At 38.3% G+C, this 23,944-nt stretch overlaps 1 protein-coding gene across 9 annotated transcripts; it reads left to right on the forward strand.

Annotated features, from left to right (window-relative positions):
- Window positions 1–774: 774 nt before the first annotated feature.
- On the forward strand, window positions 775–5,684 carry LOC137718232 (uncharacterized). 9 transcript variants are annotated; one of them, XM_088699241.1, is made up of 9 exons: window positions 782–1,328; window positions 2,055–2,147; window positions 2,319–2,386; window positions 2,531–2,641; window positions 2,729–2,801; window positions 3,448–3,560; window positions 3,662–3,766; window positions 4,469–4,568; window positions 5,318–5,684. In XM_088699241.1, the coding sequence occupies exons 4-9, from the start codon at window positions 2,598–2,600 to the stop codon at window positions 5,492–5,494; spliced, it is 612 nt and encodes a 203-aa protein (XP_088555367.1). In that variant the 5' UTR covers window positions 782–1,328; window positions 2,055–2,147; window positions 2,319–2,386; window positions 2,531–2,597; the 3' UTR covers window positions 5,495–5,684. The 9 variants fall into 9 exon arrangements, with proteins under 9 accessions (XP_088555363.1, XP_068313844.2, XP_088555367.1 ...); XM_088699240.1 differs by having other exon boundaries at window positions 803–1,362; XM_088699237.1 differs by lacking the exon at window positions 2,531–2,641 and having other exon boundaries at window positions 775–1,328.
- The last annotated feature ends 18,260 nt before the right edge of the window (window positions 5,685–23,944 follow it).

Consider the following 23,944-nt stretch of genomic DNA (forward strand, 5'->3'; position numbering starts at 1 on the left):
ATCTCTCACTATTAGGAGTGGGTTCAAACAACCAAAAACCGAACTGAACCGAAGCCGGAAAAATAGAACTGAAACTGTTAAACCGAATCAAACCAAATTTGATTTGGTTAGGTTTGGTTTCTGGGGTTTGGAAACCGAACCGAACTGAAGTTATTATAAATTAATATTTTTATTACTTAAACGGTGTCGTTCTTTCAGTCTAAAAGGTAAACCCTACACCCTTAGACCATCTTCAACCGAAGGCTGGCCAAATGACTCGTTTTAGCCCTCTGGCCCTTCAAGATATTAATACTTTAATGAACAGTACATGGTCATATTTGCCTCCATCTCCAACTGAGGGCTATAGGGTTTGTTTTAGCCCTGTCACAAAAAACAGTCTCCAACCGAGGACCAAAGGGCCATAAGGTCCAAACATAATTTATTATTTAAATTTAAAAATTACAACAACTTAAATTTAAAAATAACTTAAATTTAAAAACTACAACTTAAATTTAAAAACAAAAACCACAGCTTAAAAAAATTTGGCCCCCAAAAAAAAACAAAAATGAATCCAGCGGTAACTGATGTCAGCTAGCCGTTATATTTGAAATTTTGGCCTATCATGCCTGTCAGATATAAACGACAGAAATAAGTATAATGTTATCGGATATAACCGACATGAATAATGAAAATTTTGGCCTGGCCCGGGACTAGCTGAGTTGGGTCAGCTGGTTGGCCCTTTGGCCCTCAGTTCGGGCTATTTTTTGGCTTGATGCTTGGGTGGGAGAAGGTCTTACCCTTCGAGCCTTCCCTCTCTGCCTCTGTACTCTGTAGTCTGAAACCCTTCGCTTCCCTTGTCCTTCCCAAATCCCAAGTTCCCATTCGCAGCCTCCGCCGCTCCGCGCACCTGCGATCTGTCTTCGTCTTCTTCCTTCCCAGCGACCTGCGACGGTGCGACCCGTCTCACTCTCAGTCAGTGTCGCCGTCTCACTCTCAATCTTTCACCCCCGTGACCCGTGACGGCGTGACCCGCGACCTCCTCTGGCTCTGAGTCCTCTCGCCGTTTCCAGTCTCGAGTCTCTCGACCCACGACTTCCTTTGCAAGGTTACTCAGTCAGTATCAAGGTTACTCAGTCAGTATCTCATGTTCTACAGATTTTCTTTGATAGTAATGCTTACTATTGTTGTCAATTAGAAGAATCTGATGGGTGAGGAAGGGGTTGTCAATTAGAAAAAAATGTGAGGTTTTGATTTAAGGGTTTGTAACCATTGGCTGTGCATGCTGAGTCCTGACAAGGAGGTGCTTCTGCATCTGAAAGCGTTTGCGAGGCGATCGGACTTCCAATTGGGTCTGAACATTCATACCCTTGTGGTGAAAACCGGGTTCGACTTCGATGTTTATGTTAAAACCAGTTTGCTCTGTTTGTATGCGAAATGTGGGTATTTGGAACATGCACATAAGATATTTTATGAAATGCCGGAGAAAGATGTTTCTTGGACTGCCATGATTTGTGGGTACATTAAAGGGTTTTTTTTTTTTTTTTTTTCTTTTTTTGTGTGTGGTTCTTCTCTTTTAAAGATTTAATCTCTTCACTTATTATGGTAAAGGGGTACCTGCATAATCTAGATATCTCTATTGAATTTGGTGTCATTGTTAAAGCACTGTGTCAGCTTATCTGAAAGGTTCTTTTATGTACATCTCCACTGCCTGAAGGGGAATTTGAAACCCGATTGCTATGCCATGGTTGGCGTACTTTCTGCTTGTGCAAGATTAGGAGCGCTAGAATTAGGAGTTGTGTATCTGGAATAGGGAACTCTTGCATCTTGATTACTTGTACGTACAACCTGTGCAGAATTGGGTTATGGATTTTCTTTTTTTAGAGTTTGGGTTAATTTTTTGGGAAATTGATGAAATGATCACTTACAAATACCAATTGTTGAACTGATCAATATCAAATCGACGACGTTTAGATAAAAAAACAAAGCATAGAGATCATTTACAAAAAGGTGATCGTTTCATGGGTGTTGGTTGAGTGTTGAATCGTTTGTTGTTTTATGTTTGTTAAATGGTGTAGGATTTTGGGATGAGAATCAGTAAAACAGAGGTGAATTTGAAGAGGCTGCTTGCAGCTGCACCTCAGCAACAGAACCAGGCAAAACTTGTACATGTATGTTGTTATTAGAATTATAGGTTACAAAGTTTTATCCATTTGCAGTTAATTCTTTTGTGCCAACTATTTCCAGTTTCTCGGCGTGATATTTACAGTTCTAGGTTTTTGTTTGTTTTTTCTTTGGGGAGATGTGCCATTTATGGATGACTAAGTACGGCTACTTTGCAGTATGTTGCTACTTTACGAGAACTGGTAGAACAACTAGCTGAAGAGAGAACTCCAGAAGGCTTACCCAGGTCAGTATGTTTTTTATTTTTATTTTTGTCGAAGTATGTGTTTTATTTTCTCCCTTGATTTACTTTTGTTTAACGATTATTTGTCCAATAGTTGGATGCATGTTCCAATACGCTTCCTTTCTTTTACCTTACGAACCTTTACAGATTTTGGTAGGTATGATGGAAATATTGATTCACATTCCAAACACTATTTTCTTGATACTGGGTACTAATGGTGGCTACACAGATCAACATTTTCATCTTCTCTATTTCAATGTATTTTCTTGATACTGTGCCCTACTTAAGAGTTTGCAACATTCTTAGTTTACTATTTGATATCATTATCTTCGATTTTGTACCCAGAGTTTCAAAGGCTGTTTTGAGTGACCATTCAGAGAAGATTGAAGCCATTGCTTCCAAATTAGCTGCTCCACCGGTGCGTGCATATAATCTAGAAAGCATACACGTTGCCTTTTGTTGATGTGTTGGTTTTATGTACTTTAAACCAGTTTCATTGGCAAAATGTGTACTTTAATTTACAATGTTCTGTGAATTTCTATGATTTGAATCAATTTTACTAATAGTAGATTTAGTTTGGAAGCCGGGAAATTATAATGATAAGGTATGAAAAACAAAATATTGTTAGGCTGAAACAAATTTCTTGGGAGACTGTTTGACATGACAACTAAAATATTACAGGTTTTTTTTTTTTGAGCTGTGATGGATGGTTGGACAGTTTTTAGTTCTTATGCGGTGAACAATTCCTAGAGATAGTTTATAGTTCAAGTGCCCACACCATTTCATGCTACATGTAATTTGTTGTGTCATTTCATGGCATCTCAAGAGTGAATCTGTAATAAATGGATAATGTTCTGTTGCTAGATATCTGACATGGTATATCGAATATTGTGAATCTGGCATCATATATGAAAGCACAAGTTTACCGGATTAACAGTTTGGCAAGCGAATATTTCTTTAGAATGTAATGTATTGTTTGTTTTTTGGTTGAAGAATGTAATGTATATATGTGCAATATATGGAGTTCCTTGCTCCTAACTGTGATTTCTTTCGCCAATTCCCAGCCTGATATTCAAACACCTGAAGAGCCCCTTGCAAGAATTTCTGTCAAAGCAAACTCTTCTGATACAGGAGACAATCAGATTCCCCCTTCTCCAGGTTTGAGAAGGAGATTTGTGTAAGTGAATGGTAGTTGGGATCACTATGGTTTCAGCTCCTTCTTTGTGATATTTTGTCTGCAATGACTTGTTTTATTTGAACTGTGTTTTTGTTAAACAGGCCTATCTCTAATACTGAAGATGGAACTCGCGAGACTGCTGGTGTTGATTCTTCAGGGCCTGTCAAACTGGATGCTGCCGCCCAAGCACACATTGAAAAGCATAGGTATATTCACAGTATCTCAATTTTTTCTATTAAACTGGAGTCATGAGACTGGATGAAATTGAAAACGGGAGTTCTAGGATGTTAGTCATTAATTACCACAGCGATGCAGTTATATGTGTTTTCAGTATGAAACTTTTGTTTTAGTAAAAATAGAAGTTGATTTTTGCTTAAAAAAATGCATATGTACAAATAGAAATGACATGGATGCTCACTTGGGACATCAGATAAATTTAGAACAATAGTCAGGCAACTTTGGGAAGTGTTCCTTCTTTCTGTACAATTTCTTGCTTTACTTTGATGGTAACAAAGACAAGATGCTACCCAGAGATAAATATTGGCCTACAGACCCCAGCCTCTCTGTTATTCAGAGTGCTTAAGGAACTAGGAGGACCATCCAAATTGTAGCAACCCTAGTTTATGGCCAACCCATGTCTTTCCTGCCATCTGCTGCGATTCTAAAAGACCTCTGCATGTTTGTACACCATTGCCAACAGATGATGGCTCGAATAACGTGACCTTGAATCAGATAACCCATCAGAGTAGATACAGTTACTGTTAGAGAGGAAATTTCCTCAATCCCAAGTCAATTGATGTCCATAAGGTAGAACACACAATTCAGCCGTTAAGACTTTCAAATGTTAATTACATTTCTTTTCCACATTATGCTTTCGATTCTTATAAACTTTTCTCTCTTGTTTACAGAAAGCTTCAAGAGGATTTGACAGACGAAATGGTTGGATTGGCTAGACAGCTCAAAGAGAGTAGTCTCATGATGAGTCACTCCTTGGAAAACACTGAAAAAGTAAGCACCCTGAGATATCTATTTCAGGATGTTGTAATGTCTATAGAGTCGATACCTTTTGGATTTAGCTGGCTGTGGTTTGATTTGTTTAGGGCGACACTGAAGGGAAGTTTTGGTGAATATTGCTTTGGATTTAGAGGGTGTGAGATTAGGAGAAATTCTTGAAAAGGAAAATGTTAAACAAAGAAACGAATGTTGGGACTGTAATGAGTTCCTAAGAGACGGGGGCTAAAAATTATAAAAAAATAAAAAATAAAAAAAACACCTGCCGAGGAATTTAAGTGGTAACAGAACTGATTTAATTTTTGTTGAGAAATAGTTTACAGCAAAGGGGTTTGGGGAGGCTTGCAATATGATATCTGGTCCGGTTTTCCATGTTCTTAAATTTAAAATAAAGAAGGAAGTTGAATAACACAATAAGCTTGGCAATCAGAGCTAGGAAAAGAAGGATACGCTGCTGAATGTCTTTTATTGGATCTCTTAAAAATTTGGAACACTAAGTATTCTTATATAAGCTGTTGACTGTGCTAGTCATGATTGTAATAGAACTTACATTGTCACAAGCGAAAACCCTTTTATCATCAGATATATGGCGACCATCGGAAAATGTTCCCAGCAATAATTCAACATCGTTTGTTACATAAAAAACTTTTTATCTGTTTACTCTTTGGTGTGTCTTAGATGTAAATGGAGTGCTGATGGAATGACATGTATGTTGATCTCATAACTTAGTTATGGCTTGTGTGCAGATACTTGATTCTACAGAGAAGGCTGTTGAAAGTAGCTTGGCAAGCACTGGTCACGCCACTACACGGGCAGCAGGTATATACTCGAGGACGTCCAAGACTACTTGTTTCACATGGCTTCTGATGTTTGTCATGACATGTGTATTTATCATGGTGGTTCTTTTAATTCGCGTAACTTAAGAGTGTGTTGTGTTAGGAAGACTCATCTTTCGTCCCATAATTTCTATGTATATTTTGCAATGTTGAACAGCGACAGTCTACAAATTATGATAGATATAATTTCTCAGAGCATAGAAATGTTGTTCGATCACTGGAAATGGACGGGGAATGGATTCAAATGTTAATGATACTGCGACGCTAGTTACCGAAACATTTCAAGGGATTGCACTGCAACTTTCATTGGTGCTACTTATTGCAATTAGAATTAGCAAATATTGACTTCCTACCGCAACTGTGTTTGGCCTTACTCTTTATTTTGGGGGCCTTGTCTTCTCAAGCCACGTCTCGCACTCTCCAAGATGCATCAATGTACGGAAAATATGAGCAATGAATGGCTTGTTATGGACGTGCATATACCGGTATTAACGAGGAGGAGAAGCGTTTCAATATATTCAATATATTCAAGGATAACGTGGAGTCTATAGAATCTTCCAATAGTGATGCAAACGAACCTTACTAAGTTGAGCGTCAATCAATTTGCAGACCTTACAAATGAAGACTTCAATGCCTCGAGAAATGGATTCATGGGGCACGAATGTTTCACAAAGACTTCTTTCAAATATGAAAAAGAATGTGCTGTTTACACATTTTTTTTTTTTTTTTTAACTTCTCATGTATTCCTATTAATTTTTATCATTTGATATTCTTCAATTCATCCGATCTGATGGCTAAAAATTAGAAAGGTGTATGAGAAATAAAAAATGGTGTGTGGATAGCACACCCATATGAAAATGCTACAACACCGCCAACTATAGATTGGAGAAAGAAAGGAGCCGTGACACCAATCAAGGACCAAGGCCAATGTGGTAATCAATTTTATTTGTAGACAATCTTGGAACTAAACCAAATGGTTTCTTGTACTCTAAATACGAATCTATGTCCATCAAATTAACGACTATTTAATTTATACTACAAAAACAACATGATATTTAATTGTAATAAAATGCTTGCAGGATGTTGTTGGACTTTTTCAGCAGTGGTAGCCATGGAAAGAATTACCAAGGCATACAACTGGTAAATTGATGGCTTTGTCCGAGCAAGATCAGTTTGTTGATTGTGACACAAGCGGTGTGGAACAAGGCTGTGAGGGTGGTTATAGCCCTATCATTTTATTATATGTATGAACGAAAAGTCGGTTGAATACTTGCGTGTATCCTATCAAGATTTGTGGAGCGAAGATTACTTTATACATGCAAAGGATTTCTGAAATGTTCTATAAATGAGGTCAATTGACTTTTTGATCACATACGTTATATTATTGGCATTCACAAGAACTTCATAGCTTATACGGTTTTCCTTTTCCCAGTACACCATTTCCGTGGTGTAGATGGCATTTTTGCAGTTTGACATGCTTTGATAGGTATGAGGTGTCTTTTATTGTCGCGAGTAATATTTAAAAGCGTAATATTTAAAAGGGGATGTAAATATATTGTAAATATTAAGAGTCCTTTATTAGGAAGGATATATGTTTGTGTCCTTTATTGACTATTGTTTCCTTATGGAACAATGATTGTATCTTGTATATATTGTCAGTTACGTAATACAATGAGAATTAAGCCGTAAAATTCTATTTGGCATCAGAGCCAAGCTGCCGTAACCCTAGAAACTGTAAAACAATATTTTTTTTCTTCCCCTGATGCGTTCGGTCGACTGGTTTCTTGCGCTGTTGTTGCAGAAATTGGTCAGGCCATGTATCCTGAGATTGCAGCACGTTGTTTAACTGCTGCCGTGAATTTCTTTAGTGCAGCGCAATACCTTGCTGCTGCCGTGAGGGTTGTGTTGCACAACTTGGTTTCGATCCGAATTCTAAACAGTAAATTGTGTACAATTGCTGTGTTTTCTGCAATTGTACCGTGTATTGACGTGCAGTGTGTACTTGTCTACTGCTTGTCTGTTACCTTAGAAAGACTTGGGGCTGCTACGGTATTGGTGGTGTGTTCTCAAATCAGAGTTGTTATCGGTTTGTACTGCTTCAGTACAGATTGCAGGAAGCCGTTGGTTTTTAATCTGTTATGGTGGCTATGCTGGTATGTGTCAGCACATTGGAATATGTCTAGCGGCTATACCGTGTGAATTTCAGTGCATCGTGGGTGATTAGTTGTGCAGTGCTGTCACATAGTGCAACCTGTGTATTGCAGCAGCTGTAATCAAGACCGTAAACTTCATTGTTATTGTACCATCTGGTGCAATCGTGTTATTACAATGGTGAATATAGATTGGATTTTGGATTCCGGTGCAACGGATCATATGATGTATGATAAGACTTTATTTCAATCTATGATCCATTCTCATAGAAAGTGTGTGGCAACTGCTAATGGTACTATTGATGCTGTTGTTGGAGTGAGAACGGTGTCTCTTACACCCTCTCTTCCCTTACATATTGTTTATTGGTTCCACCATTGTCCCACCACTTACTGTATGTACCCCAAGTCACTGAACAATTAGATTGTGTTGTATTAATGTATCCTTCATTTTGCTTGCTTCAGGATATTCAAACAAAGAAGATCATTGGGAGTGGCACTAAGAGAGATGAGCTATATTATGTGGATGACGTGGTTCCTGGAAGAGCTAATTTCGTTCGTGTGTCACGTAATAGTAAACTACAGAAGGTATTGTTATTGCATCATCGTTTGGGGCATCCATTGTTTGGTTATTTGAAACATATATTACTTGATTTGTTCAGTGGTATTGAAGACTCATAATTGAAATGTGAAGTATGTATTTTAGCCAAAAGTCATTGTGCTTCATTCCCTCCAAGTATGAATACAAGATCTTCTCCATTTGCGTTAGTACACTCTGATATGTGGGGGCCTTCCCCTGTTAGTACTACTTTGGGAATTAAGTGGTTTGTTACTTTCGTGGATGATTGCACTCGTATGACATGGTTGTATGTGTGGAAAAATAGAAGTGAGGTTTGTGATATGTTTCATCTGTTTCATTAGATGGTTAAAACTCAGTATTCCTCTGATATTCAAGTTTTGCGTTTTGACAATGGTGGAAAGTACATAAATTCTGAGTTATTCCAGTTTTTACAAGATCGTGGGATTATTCATCAAACTACCTGTTCGCATACTCCGCAACAAAATGGGGTTGCTGAGAGAGAATCATCATATCTTGGAAACTGCTCGTGCCTTGCTTATTGGTGTTTTCGTGCCTAAACATTTTTGGCCTGAAGCTGTTACCTGTGCTGTGTGATTAACTATATGCCATCTAGGGTTCTGGACTTTCGTACACCTCTTCAAGTATTGACAGAACATGTTCTCGTCGTATCCACCAATACCCTAACTCCTCGTGTGTTTGGATGTGTAGCGTATGTTCGTATTCGCAAGATTCATCGTAGCAAATTGGATCCATGTGCTCTTCGGTGTGTCTTTGTTAGGTTTGGCTCCAAACAGAAAGGGTATAAGTGCTGTCATCCTGAAACTCACCATATGTATGTAACCATGGACGTTACTTTTTTCTGAATCCGAGTATTTTTATTCTTCGATCCCGTCACCTTCAGATCACCAGGAGGAGAATACTAGTGGTGATCAGGGTGATCTTAGGTGGTTAGAGATACTAGACAATGTGATATGTATGTAGTTCAAGGGAAGCATGTGTTGATGGCAACGAGAACAATAGGTATCGGCAAGAAGCTGCCAAGAATGTGATAGGGCTTCGGTTGCTGTTTACCGAGAATAGTGCAACATGTCAGCCATGCCTTGTCGAGGAAAAGTGTGCTGGCATTCAGCCATCTTCTGCTGAAGAAGAAACAGCTCCACATCAGGTTGCTGTCGAGCCTAGTACTATTGAAACTTTTGCCGAGCCTACTCCCCTGATGCGAGAATTATACGCACACAAATTAAACCCTCTTTTTGACAATTGCAGTAAGTATGTAAGTAGGGATCGTTCTGGACCGGGGATTAGGAGGGATTGTTAATCACTTGGATTTGACTCAAAAACGCTAAAAACACAATCTAAAACACTATACTAGACTCAAAGAATGCAAAACTAAACTTTAAAACACTAAGACAAACCAAAGACTCAAAATGCTTTAAAGCATAAACTAAATTGATTTCTATCTAAATTGAACAATAAGGTAAAGGGGGATTTAGGTTTTGATTAAACTAAATGACAGATTGTAAATTAAAGCATAAGGAAATGAAGTAAACACAAAATGAATGAATCAACAGCTAATAAAAAGAGATAGCACAAATGGAGATGAAGCTAGAGATTCGATTTCACCATTGCTAAGCCAAGTCCATGCTTGTTAAGTCAGATTATACTCATCCCTCTACTTATTTCTTGGGTTTGTTTCACTTAGATATGATCAGTCATATGATGTGTGGATTTGATCAAATGTCTCTAATCATGAGCCTAATTGTGATGTGCAACTTTGGTTCCTAATCAAGACTATGTAGTGCACAAGAAACTTTCACAAAACCAAAGGGAACAATCGGCAGGATGTTTGCAAAACATTCCCTTCATTCATTCACATATCTACCAAGATTATGCATGATGTGTGCTTTAATCTTGGCTAAACAACCTGTGGTTAATTCAAATGATGATCAAGCATTAAAATCAACACACTAAGTCACAATTAAATCGGAGAATGAAACAAGAAATAGATAGATTAAATGAGAATTCCGAATTAACTACATGGCAATCTTGCAAGGCTACATCGAATCCCTAGAGAGAGATTAGTTACACTTCATGTTTACAAAAGGTTTGACATAAAAATATATAACATGAGTGAACATAGGATTAAGAAGAAAGAACCCTTGAAGCAAAACTGATGTCGAAATCCTTTAAGAAATGGGAGAGTGTATCTAATGGAATGAAGCCGAGAGGAAGTTCCTCATGGTACAAAACAAAGAGAATCAAAGAAACACCTAAACATTCCAACAACTCAAACTTGAATTGTATGAACGTTTAGGCCCTCTTATCTTCCTCTTCGTCGTAGCACAAGGTCTAAGGGATGTTGTTGGTGTGTTGAATGGATTGGGGAATTATGGAAATGGATGAGGAGTGGTGTTTGGATTATAAGGGAATGGTAGCTCAAGGCAATGAGGGAAGATTGGATGTGTTTGTGATGTGTTGTGTATGAAAATGAGATGTGTTTTTTTGTGTATGAATGCATGGGTTTTTATAGGGGGAATGGGAGAATATGTGGGTGATTGTTTAAGAGTGAATGTGGTTGTTATGATTGAGAGTGCATGTGGATGAAATGATGAAGTAGGAAGGTGGAAATGCATGTGTATGTGGGTGATTGTTTAAGAGTGAATGTGGTTGTTATGATTGAGAGTGCATGTGGATGAAATGATGAAGTAGGAAGGTGGAAATGCATGTGTTGAATTGGTGGTGCAATGATGAAAGAGTAAGTGCATGTGTGTGTGAATGGTGTTTCTTGATGGTTTTGGGGTTGTGATGCATGTGAATGCATGTGGCTAAGGGTTGTTGATTGGGCTAGAGGTTTTGCATGGCTCAAAGGATTGTTTGATTGGGCTAGGCCCTTTGTTTTATGTCCAAAGTGCATACAAGGCTTTCAAATTCGTCCAACACTTTGGCTCCAAGCATATGTTATCCATTCCAAGCCCAATTTTGCTCCAAAATGCTCCAAAATGCATCTTTTTGCTTCCTTAGCCATATGAACCTAAAAACACACGAAAATGGCTTAAACTACTAAAACAATTATGAATTAACAACATAGATGCACGAAAACAAGCTAAGTAAGTCGCCTAAATATGCTCCTATCATCCCCCCCTCATTTTTTTCTAGCTCAATCGTGCCATCATCTAATACGTCTTCTTTGGATATTCCTGAGGTAAGTACCAGTGAAACTCATGTAACCAATGATGTTATAAGTACATATAAATTGCCACCAAGGCAAAATCATGGCGTACCTCCTGATAGGTTTTCTCCGAAAGGAAAGTGAAGTATCCAATAACCAATTATGTGTCATGTAAAAACCTTTCATTCGAATGTCAAGCTTAGGTGAATAATGTGGATTCAATTCAAGTACCAACTCGGGTTGAAGATGCTTTGAAAAGTCGAGAATGGACCGAAGCAAAGGATGAAGAGATGAGGGCATTGCATAAAAATAATACATGGGAAGTAGTTGAGTTGCCGAAAGGAAAAAGACCAGTTGGGTGCCGATGGTTTTTTACAGTTAAATACAAGGCTGACGGATCACTTGACAGGTATAAAGCAAGGTTGATGGCGAAAGGATACACTTAAATGTATGGGACTGATTATCAGGAAACTTTATCTCCGGTGGCTAAGATGAATACTGTAACGCCCCGGCCCAAAATATTTATTTCGGGAAATAATATCAGTGATAAACCCAAACTAAACTTCTTTTTATTTAGCTACTATTAATCACGATTCTTTACTTAAATTCTTTAATTCCTCATAACACTACAATCATATTTTCATTACCAAAACATATGTTTAGATTACCAATTAAATCTCCATATTTCTTCTATTAAATCAACTTTTCAACAAAAGGTTAATTCTTGATTATCGAATTATGAGTTACTCACAAAATATATAACCCAACTCATTTACCAAGAACATAAGGTAAATTTTGTAAATTAATCACCCAATTACTCTTTTTAGACAAATTTCAATGAAAGATTAATCTTAGTTGTTTTAAGGCAGCATCTAACCCTCTGTTAGACTGCTTACGTACCCTTAAATGGGATCAAGCCTTTCGTAGTTCACCATTCCATTTCCTAACTCATCTCTGAAAAATATTCAAATGACTCACAATCACTAACTAGTTTCAAACAAGTGAATCACACCAAATGTATATTAACTATGGATTCAAAATATTGAAATTAGCGTAAGAGATTGCATTGGCTCACTGGCCACGTGCCGCCGCACATGGCGGTTGGCCGCCCCGACTAGCCGGAAAATTCAACTATTTAAAAAAAAAAATACCAAATTTTACAAGCAAGTAGATCTCAATGAGATGAACAACTCTCATGACCTGAGCCGAAGTCCAATTCGCTTGGGAAAAGCCCTAATTTCACTCAATTCCGCCACAACCCTAGAATTTTGGGCGTCCTCAATTCGACTCCATAACAACTCCAAGGCCCCCAAACTTGTTTAGGCTTTATTCCTGGGTTTCACCAATTTAAGGCAAATTCTTCTCATTGTTGGGGTGGAAATGGTAGAGGGGTCGATGAGAAATGTTTTTCCGATGGTGAGTGGCGTCAACACGCTGGAAAACACCATGGATTGCATTGGAAATCATGGATGCCTCCGGGTAGGGTTACTTGGGTCGAAGGGAACCCTGTTCCCTCATTCTCCCTTCTTTCCTTTCCCTCATTTCCTCATCTTCTCATTAGGCAAACCAATTCCCCCCTTTCTCCTTTCTCTCCTTTCCTTTTCATCTCAGCCACCCACATGGCACTCCCTCCAGATTTTCTAGTCCAAGTCAAAATTACAAAAATGTCCCTAACTTTAAACGTTAATAACTCTTTCATTATAACTTTGTTTCGTGAACGGTTTACGCCTACACGTTCATGAGATCATGTTCTATTGAAAAATATAAATTGTGACCTCAAACGTCTACGGATTTTAAATAATTAATTTCCAAACTTCACTCTTCATAACTAGTTTTAATTAAAATCTAAATTCAAATAAATTAGTATAAGTTCCCGAAAAATAATATACAATCTCAATTCAATTTTTCATAACCGTACATCGCTTTATTTTCAATTTTTCATAACCGTACATCGCTTTATTTTCAATTTTTCTCCACATTTTCATATGTTTAAAATTTCAGGGTATTACAAATACAGTACGAGTCCTTATCTCATTAGTTGCAAATTTGAATTGGCCACTGAAACAGTTTGATGTAAAAAATGCGTTTCTTCATGGACATCTAGAGGAAGAAGTGTATATGGATTTTCCTCTGAGATATAATAACGGAGGAAAATCCGGAGTGTGCCGATTGCGGAAGTCACTGTATGGGCTTAAGCAGTCACCTTGTGCATGGTTTGGGAGATTCACTTAGGCCATGAGAAAGAATGGGTATTATCAACGTCAGTTTGATCATACTCTGTTTGTGAAGTGGAGAAATGTTAAAGTAACAGCCTTGATTATTTATGTGGATGATATGATAATAACATGTGATGATTTAGATGACATTGTCAAACTGGAGAAGAACCTTTCTGCCGGGTTTGAGATGAAAAGTTTAGGTGACTTAACAATTTTTTCTTGGAGTAGAAGTTACTCGTTCATCCAAAGGTATTTTCTTGTCTCAATGAAAATATGTTCCGAATTTATTGAAGGAAACAGGTATGCTTGGGTGTAAACCTGAGAAACATTACTTAGGGATTTATCCAAATCAAGAACCAGTAGATAAAGGCAATTATCAAAGGCTAGTAAGAAGACTAATTTATTTAGCTCATGCCAGTCTGGATATAGCCTATGTAGTAAGTGTAGTGAGTCAGTTCATGCACTCACCAAGTGTGGATCATACGGCAGCTGTTATGATGATTTTAGCTTATTTGAAGTCAGCTCCAGGAAAAGGAATTTTGTATAAAAATTCCGGTCATCTGAAGATCGAGGGATTTACTGATGCTGATTGGGCAGGTGATGTGACTGATAGGCACTCTACTTCTGAATACTTTACGTTTGTTGGTGGAAATTTAGTTACTTGGAGGAATAAGAAACAAAATGTTGTGTCTAAGTATTTAGCTGAGGCCGAATTCAGGGGTATGGCGCATGGAGTATGTGAAGTTTTTTGGTTGCGTAAGTGATGCGAGATTTATACGCGCATAAATTAAACCCTCTTTTCGTCAAATTGTAGTATATGTATAAGTAGGGATCGTTCTGGACCGGGGATTAGGAGGGATTGTTAATCACTTGGATTTGACTCAAAAACGTAAAAACAAACTTAAAAACGTTCACAAAGACTCAAAGGACTCAAAACAAGTTCAAAAGACTCAAAACTGCCTAAAAACACTAACTAGGCAGTTTCTGACCTTAAACCCAATGTTGGACGAATTTAAGATTATGGTTTGATTCAAACGTAAAAACACAATATAAAACACTATACTAGACTCAAAGAATGTAAAACTAAACTTTAAAACACTAAAACAAACCAAAAGACTCAAACATCACCCAAAACACTCAAAACTGCCTTAAAATCACTTTCTGGGCAGTTTTGAGCACTTTGGTGAATTTGGACGAAATTGTGTAACAAAATGAATCAAAACACTCATAAACACAAACTAAAACACTTTCTAACTCAAAGAATGTAAAACTAAACACTTAAAACATTAAAACAAACCAAAAGACTCAAACATCACCCAAAACACTCAAAACTGCCTTAAAATCACTTTCTGGGCAGTTTTGAGCACTTTGGTGAATTTGGACGAAATTGGGAAATAAAATGAATCAAAACACTCATAAACACAAACTAAATGTATTTCTAACTAAATTGGACATTAAAGTAAAGGGGGATTGGTTTTGGATGAAATTAAACTAAAATGTACAGATTCGAATTAAAACAGATAGTATATATGAATGTGATGAAATGAATGGATGAATGCTAGCTAGAAGATTCTTCTCCACACATGTTACACTTGCATAATAAAATGATTTCCAATTGCATTTCAATAAACCATTAATTCTCAACACCCCAAGTTAACCGTGATGCACTAATTAACCTTCAAATCTTCGTAACGTTATTGAATTGGATGATGCATGCGACAATTCAAAATATTCCCCACAAGTCCTCAACATGAATGCATAGAAGAGGTACAAGCAAGAATCATTACGCTCTATGAAAATTATAAGTGTTGACAAGGCATTCGTTACTATGATTGCATGAAACTTATGCCAAGAATTCGTTTAACGCGATTGTTTATAAGCAACCTCCACTACTTGTGAATATAAGTTCGTAACTATTAGGTGAAACTCACTTATATTCTAGCGTCATATTCATGCATGAAAATTAAGCGTGCACTCTCAATAAACATACATAAATAAGTTATCAATCAAACGGTTAAACAAATTGAATCACAACTTATGAAACGCAATTAGAAGTAATCAAATCAAAATGTAAGCATAAACATATATTTCGAATTTCCTCATAACTTTGAAATCAAAGAAACACCTAAACATTCCAACAACTCAAACTTGAATTGTATGAACGTTTAGGCACTCTTCTCTTCCATTCCTCATACGTACAAAACAAAGAGAATTGAATTTAAACATTGAAATCAAAGAAACACCTAAACATTCCAACAACTCAAACTTGAATTGTATGAACGTTTAGGCACTCTTCTCTTCCTCGTTGTTGTAGCACAAGGTCTAAGGATAGTTTGATGGTGTGAATGGTTTGGGGAGTGGTGTTTGGATTAATAGGGAAGGCATGGCACAAGGGTGGTTTGATGTCTACATTTCTGCAATGGATGAGTTTATGGAAGAGTGTTTGGAATGGATGAATTTCTGGCACAAAGGCCTTATTTCTGTGGTGAATGGATTGTCTATGAATGAGTGTGAATGAATGAGTATTTATAGGTGAAATGGGGGGAACATGACAGCTAGGTTGCATGTGCACATGTTGGTTGAATGATTATGAGTGCATGTGGCTGAAATAGCATGTGGAATGGCTGGAAATGCAAGGAGAAGGCATGTGCACGGTTTTGGGAGAGAATGGGAGTGCAAGTGGCTGAAATGTTAGAGTAACAAGTGCATGTGCTTTGAATAAGTGGCTGCATGTGCAAGGGACAATCTGAAAATGCAAGGTATGGCTGGAATGATTGTGTTTGTTTGAATGTGCATGTGATTAAATTAAAGGATGCAAAGTAAATAAATAATGAATGCATGTGTTGAATTATGAAGATGCATGTGCAATGAAGTGGAATGACAATCTGAAATGGGATAGGTACCCACGGCAATGATGATTTCTGGTGGTGTTTTGGGTGCATGTGGAATGAATGATTTCTTGGTGAGTGGATGCATGTGTTGATTAAAGGGGGAATGCAAAGGAAAAGCTAGAAATGCATGTGGAGTGGCTGCAAGGTGAATGAATAATGAAATGGGAAAGCATGTGCAAGGTTTTGGTGTGAATGATTGAATGTGCATGTGGCTGCAATGGAGGAGGAATCCTTCAATTTCGTCCATCCTCTTGGCTCCAAGCATATGATATCCATTCCAATCTCTAATTTGCTCCAAAAGGCTCCAAAAGGCATCCTTTTGCATACTTTGCCCTTAGAACCTGAAAACACACAAAAGAAGCATAAAGGACTAAAATAACTAAAGAAACATAACGTAAATGCACGAGAACAAGCCATTTAAGTCGCATGAATATGCTTCTATCAGTAAGTTCTTTGGGGTCTAGGTTTCAAACTGAAGAAGGCCACGAATTTGTATTGTGATAATAAGTCCGCACATGAAATTGCAGAGAACCCAGTACAACATGATAAAACAAAACATGTGGAGGTTGATTGTCATTTCATTAAGGAAAAGCTTGAGAAGAAGATTGTGTGAATACCGTTTGTGAACTCAGAAAAGCAATTTGTAGATGTCCTCACTCATGCTGTGCGTAGTAGGTCAATTGGTGACTCACTTGTCAAGTTGGGCATGTGTGATATTTATGCTTTAACTTAAAGGGGAGTATTGCCATGGGTAATATTTAAAAGGGGATGTAAATATATTGTAAATATTAGGAGTCCTTTATTAGGAAGGATATATGTTTATGTCTTTTATTGACTATTGTTTTCTTATGGAACAAGGATTGTCTTTAGCAATAATGATGAAGATTGAGCGCTTAGAGTGACAAAGTTCACCTTGTACCTCAAAATCACTTTGCAGACTTGTGTGTTGTATATAAGTGGAAGAGACCCCACCAGTATGTAAATTATATATTAACTGTTATGTTGTATGTTGGAGTAAATATATTTTTATTTAAATATTTAATATATTTATGTTTTGCTTTATTACCAATAACAACAATTGATTTTGGCTTTATCAATTAGATAAGGATTTTTTTTTTTTTTTATATTTAAATTTTTTGAAACAAAGTACAATATTCATTGAACAACTGAGAATACTCACAAATTGAGGATAGTGTGCATAATGGGCCTTTATAAAAACCTTATTGGGGATTTTAACCAGGTCGAAGGAAAAGAGGGTCTCGCACATCAATAGACCTATCCTCAAATGAACAATAGATAAGAAATTACAATCCCTCCTCAATGAGAATATCTTGAATCAAATTCGGAGGCTCTTCAAACCACAATACCTCCTGAACACAATTGATCCCTATTCGAGCAAGTCAATGCACTGCCGAATTACCTTCCTGCTGGACATGAATAATCTTTGAACTCAACCACCTCGCCAGGAAGAAGCTCAAATCATTTATTACAGGTCCGAACTCTGAACAATCATCCCCTTGACCCTTCATGGCTGCTAACACCAAACTAGCATCTCCTTCAAAATTAATCTTTGCCTCCTCCGTGAATAGGCCTTGAACCAACATAACCGCTCGTTGGGCTGCAATAAACTCAGTGTGCAGAGCAATTCTTGGTCTCTCAATTGAACTTGCAGCAGCGGTAATAAATTCCCCGAAATGGTTATGAATCACCACCCTAAAACCTCACGGGCTCCCTCTTTGACTCCAAGCTATATCAAAGTTACACTTAACCCAATCCTTAACGGTCTTTTCCATTTCTGGACTACTCGAAGGGACTTCTTAGCCGGTGTCTTATGCCACTTTTGAAACTTCTGCATCTAACCTTCAGTCCGAAGCACAATCTCTTGTGGTAGTGGCAATGTGCCGTTCCATAATACCTCATTCCTATGTTTCCACAGAGCCCATATCAACATTAGACTTAGCTCAAACCCCGAAGTAGGAACCTGAATCTGTATATTGGCTAACCACTGCGTAAGGGACACCCTTTGACCGGTATCCACCCTAGTGCCCAAGCTTCGAAACCACACCACTTTTGCTACATTACAATCTCTTAAAACATGTTCCGTTGATTCAACTTAACCCCCACAAACTACACAAGCCTCCTCATTCGTCATTCTCCGCTTGCAAAGATTCAACCTGTAGGCAAAGAATCTAAACATGCACGCTAAACACAAATCTTCACTTTCACAGGAACACAAACACTCCACAGTTTCTTCCATGCTTATCCCCTATAGAACTAGAAAAAGAGGAAGACCCAGCAACACCCTCACCATTAACTGCATTTAATCCCCGTGTGACATGGTATGCGCTCCGGACGGTACTTACCATGTCGATCATAATGCCATATCCTACGATCAACAGTATTCCGTAAACTGAGTGGAAGCCTTCGAATTAACTGCACTTCTTCTGGGGAGAAAAATGTAGTCAACAACTGGACGTTCCATTGTTTCGTCTCCGTCCAAAATAGAGCCTCCACCGTGGCTTCAGCATCCCAATGTACCAGTGGTGGTAAAATCCTAAAGCAAGACTCCCTCGGCACTCATCCATCTTGCCATATGAGAACCTTCTTCCTATAATCCAACTGCCATCAGAGGTCATTTTGAAGCACCGGTCTTGAGGCTGCAATACTTCTCCAAACATATGAACTATTGGCGGTCACCTGAGCCTCCAGAAACTCTGTCGTAGGGAAATAACAGGCTTTGAAAACACGAACTACAAGAGACTGGGGATCATGAAGAAATCACCATGCTTGTTTTGCCAACAATGCAAGATTAAACGCATATAGGTCTATAAACCCAAGGCCTCCCTCTTGCTTAAACTTGCACAAAATACCTCTAGCTGAGCCAATGTATTTTCCTTTTTCCCGGATCCCTACTCCACCAAAACTTAGCTATCATCATGTTCAACTCTTCACAAAATGATTTAGGAAGAAGAAAGCATTGTATGGAATACGTAGGTAAAGCCTGAGCCACCGTGTTCACTAATAACTCACTTCCCGCACTACTCAAGAAACCACCTCGCCAACTTTATAGTTTTTTCCATACCATATCTTTCACATATGCAAAAGTTTCCTTCTTCGACTTCCAAACTAGCACCAGCAAACCCAAATATTTATCATCAAAATCTACTATCCACACACTGAGACAGTCGGCCAATAGTTGCTTATCATAATTAGTAAGATTGGGACTGAATGAAACACAACTCTTCTCAAAGTTTACCACTTCTCCTGAAGCCATTTCATATTTTCTCAACACCTGTTTAATGGTTTGACATGCGCAAAGGGTACCTCGAGCGAACAAAAAACTATCTTCAGCGAAGAACAAATGATGGATGCTAGGAGCAGCACGACAAACTTTAATCCCTTGCAACTTTACATCTGATTCTGCCTTTGTTAATAAAGCTGAGAGCCCCTCAGCACACATAACAAAAAAATAGGGTGAGAAATGGTCCCCTTCCTGAATTCCTCTTTCTGGATGCTCATAACCCACAAACTTACCATTCAACTTAAAAGAATAAGTAACCATAGTAATACACAACATGACCATGCAAATCTACTTATCAAAAAACCCTAATCGATGCATTATGCCTCAAGAAACTTCCATTCTACTTGATCATATGCCTTACTGATGTCTAACTTCAACGCCATAAAACCATTGGCCCCAGAGGACCGTTTATGCGTATAATGAGCAACTTCAGCAGCTACCAAGTAATTGTCCAAAATTAATCACCCTATAATAAAAGCAATTTGTGAGGAGAGATAACACGTGGAAAAATAACCTTTAACCTGCTCGTAAACACCTTTGCCACTATTTTGTACAAAACATTACACAAACAAATAGGGCAGAGTTATGTCATCCTTGTAACATCCTTGACTTTTGGGGTTTAACGTGACATGGGTGTAATTAATTTTCCGTAAGATTTGACCAGAGAGAAGCATGGATCGAACCCCATTACAGATATCCGAACCTACCACTCCCCAATGTTTTTGGTAGAAGCCATGAGACATGCCATCAGGGCCAGGCATTTTGTAGGATGCATTTGAAATACTACACATTTAATTTCCTCATCCATGAATGGACAATCAAGCTCGGCATTCATCTTTTCCATCACTGAGGGCGTAACGTGACAGTATGTCTTCAAAATTTTCCCCACCATTTGAAGTAAATAACTTTGAGAAATACGACACCACAACCTTTTCCATCCCATCTCTATCCTCACGCCAACACCCATCATCATCGATTAACCCATATAGACAATTATGCTTCAGTCTCTCATTAGTTTTCTAGTGAAAATATTTGGTATTATGATCACCGAGTTTAACCTAATTCTCTTTTGATCTTTGTTTCCAAAATTGCTCCTCTTGTTCAAGTAATCTATTTAACTTACCAATAAGCTCTTTCTTATATTCAATAGATTCCTCCATGAATGGTTGCCCCAACAAGCTCGTGAGTTTATCTTCCACTTTGCTAATCTTTCTCAGCCACGACCTAGCATTGCTTCAAGCCCAATTAATGAGTTTCATCCTTGTCATCTTAATCTTCTCTATCACCTAGAACATTGGTGAACCTTCCACAGCATGGTTCCACCCATCCCGCACTACTTCATTACAACCCTTATCCATATGCCAACATTCCTCATAACGAATGATCGGACGAAGACTTGTTTAAATGACACACTTTAAACCAAGGAAACAAATCCATCCATGCCTGATTACCCAATGCTCTATCCAATTTCACCTTGATCCCATCCCCTTTTGTTGTAAACCACGTAAATTTATTCCAGGAGAAACTAAGATCAAGCAACCCGCACTGCTTCATCGCAGTACGAAACCCTATATTTTCCTGTCTTGCCGAATATTAGCCCCTTCATGTTTCGTTGGCTTAGAGGATTTCATTAAAATCACCCATACATAACCACAGATTAGACTAATTGCCACAAAGAGACTCAAGCAACCTCCAGGACTTATACCTATCACTTGTGGATGGAAAACCGTAAAAAGCAGTAAAACGCCAATATAGCGCATCACCCGGAACACCCACATTGAAATCGACATGGTTCTGAGAATAAAACCTTAAATATAAATTTATTTCCTCCTTCCATAAAACACATAAGCCACCTGAGTTACTTCTATTGTCAACCGTAAAGCCACGATCAAAATTCAACTTCAAACGTAAAATGTCCATGTAACGAGCATTAATTTTTGTCTCACACAAGAAGACTACAATGAGATCTTGACTAGAAATTAAACGTTGGAGCGCATGAACTGCACAGAGGTTCCCAAGCCTCAAGTAGTTCCAACTTAAGCAACTTATTGCGAACGGTGAGGTTGACCCTTGTCAACCTCCTCCTTCGTCCAAATTGCCATGCCTCTAGTTCCTCATCTTCATGTTCCATTCTCTTTGAGAGCTCTGGCAACAGAGCAACAACACAACCTCTAGCATTGGACTGAATGCTCCTTGATGAGAGACTCCCAAGCCGTCACCCTCTTCGATGCTTCTTCTTCCTAGCTCTCTGATGAAACTTAATAATTGGCAATAAATTCAATGGGTGAGATCCTAGCCTAGCTCCAAGACCACCTGGAGGGCTAGGACCCACCACTAGTTGCTTACCATGCACAGTCTACTCCACTAAGCTACAATCTGGCTTAACACAATCTCGTGACCCTCACTGGGCCCAATAGAATCATGTCTTCCCTCCTCATGTGCGAGGCCAAACTGCAGCAGCAGGTTCTCCCCCCGAGTTCCTGGCGAGACCTTCAGATTAACACCAAATAGTGTCAACCCTCCAAACTCTTGGATTGTAGACTTTTGTTGATATGGGATAACCGCCAACGAATCAATTATCATTTTCTCCAAGTCCACATCCTCGTTTAAATATGGTAGCTTGAGTATGGCTTGTGTGTTATCAACCTCCATCTCCACTCCCTGATCTTCGCCATATGATTGACCATTCCAGCCACCGTCATCGCCTCATCCAACAAACCATGACCCTACAACTCATCATTGATTGAACTCTCCACCTCCTCCACATGCAATGGAGCTTTCATAGACCATCCTTGTGACCTATTCGGCCTAAAGCGCTTCCCTAGAGTCCTACGATAATTATCCCCCAACACGTCATTCTGAAACCACCACCCATATGGCTTTGATAAATCATCATCATTTTTGCCCCTAAAGTGTACACATTGATCCTCTATATGTCTAATGATCCCACATAAGAAGCAAGTTACATAAAGTTTTTCATACCGTAAATCAATTCCCACCTCCAACCCCTGTATTTCTCACAGTAAACTTCGACATAGAGGCTTTGTGATATCCATTGCAACCCTAATATACAGTATACTGCCTAGAATATCACCCTTCTTACTTTGATCAGTTAGTACATGAACCCCAATCTGGTTTCCAATGAACTCACCTATATGGCGAGTCATATATGTAAGAGGTAGACCTTTCACCTGGATCTAAAATTCCTGGGAACACAGCGGAATGCTCGCAGGAAATGCCAAATCATCCACCTCCACTAACACCAATAACACAGCATCATAAAGCCACATACCTCTTTTATGAACCATCGACCTCTCTCGAATGCTATCGAACCCAAAAAAAAAAAAAAAAACAGCCCGTCATCCAACTCCACGATCGTAACCTGAGCTTTAGGACACTAGAGGTTCAACATCTGATGTTTAAACCTCTCCTTGTTAAATGCTTTACTCAAAAGCACCCTACCAACTAGGAAAACCCTAGTGGTTCTGAGAAGGGCACTATCCTTAGCATCAATCACTACCACTATTTGCTCTTCAGCCATAAGATCCAATTGCTCTGCAAACTTCTTCATCATATCTTCCATCCACCTTTACACCGCTTGCAGCCTGTTTTGATAAACCCTAGCAAGTTTATCCCTCAATTGCCAAACTATACGATCAAACATCCATGCATATCCACTCGAAACTGCTTATTGTGATCCTCGATCCTCGCAGTGCCTCAACCTCAAGGAATCGCCTAGAATAACCAATGGCCAACATCGTAATATTCTCACGCCGCTCTCCTAGCGAAACCTTAGAGAAACCCTAGAGAACCCTAAAGAGGAATTATAATTAGATAAGGAGTTATCTCTTCTTAAATATGAAACATGCGATTCCTTCTCTGTATAGAGAAGAAGATCATGTCATTATACATAATCAAACCATTTTTTTTTTCCATTTTGAATTTACTTTATGTTTTGATTTTGTCCTACTTTCAAGGCTTTAATCTCTCAAAACCTCCACGTCTTTTTCTTCTATAAGAATATATAGCAGTCCCTGGAATCATTGAAACAAAAACGATAAAAATAATACATATACTTTCTGATATGATGTTTTGGTTAGCAACATATTGAAAGGGTGTAAGTTTGAAGGTTCTTTTATTGTGCAAGGAAGAACTTATTAGAAGAAGAAGATTTTGGGCTGTTTTATCCTAGAGATGACGTGGTGTTTGTGAACTGCTTGCACACTTTAAGTA

Source organism: Pyrus communis, chromosome 8 (genome assembly GCF_041283825.1).
Source record: "Pyrus communis isolate YQ-2024b chromosome 8, ASM4128382v1, whole genome shotgun sequence".
Taxonomy (NCBI): domain Eukaryota; kingdom Viridiplantae; phylum Streptophyta; class Magnoliopsida; order Rosales; family Rosaceae; genus Pyrus; species Pyrus communis.

Bases quoted from the DNA above. Each gene is read 5' to 3' on its own strand.
- LOC137718232 (XM_088699237.1), top strand. From the start codon at position 2,064: ATGAGAATCAGTAAAACAGAGGTGAATTTGAAGAGGCTGCTTGCAGCT. The intron at 3,561-3,661 runs GTAAGTGAATGG...TTTGTTAAACAG, and splicing joins GGTTTGAGAAGGAGATTTGT to GCCTATCTCTAATACTGAAG. The intron at 3,767-4,468 runs GTATATTCACAG...TCTTGTTTACAG, and splicing joins GCACACATTGAAAAGCATAG to AAAGCTTCAAGAGGATTTGA.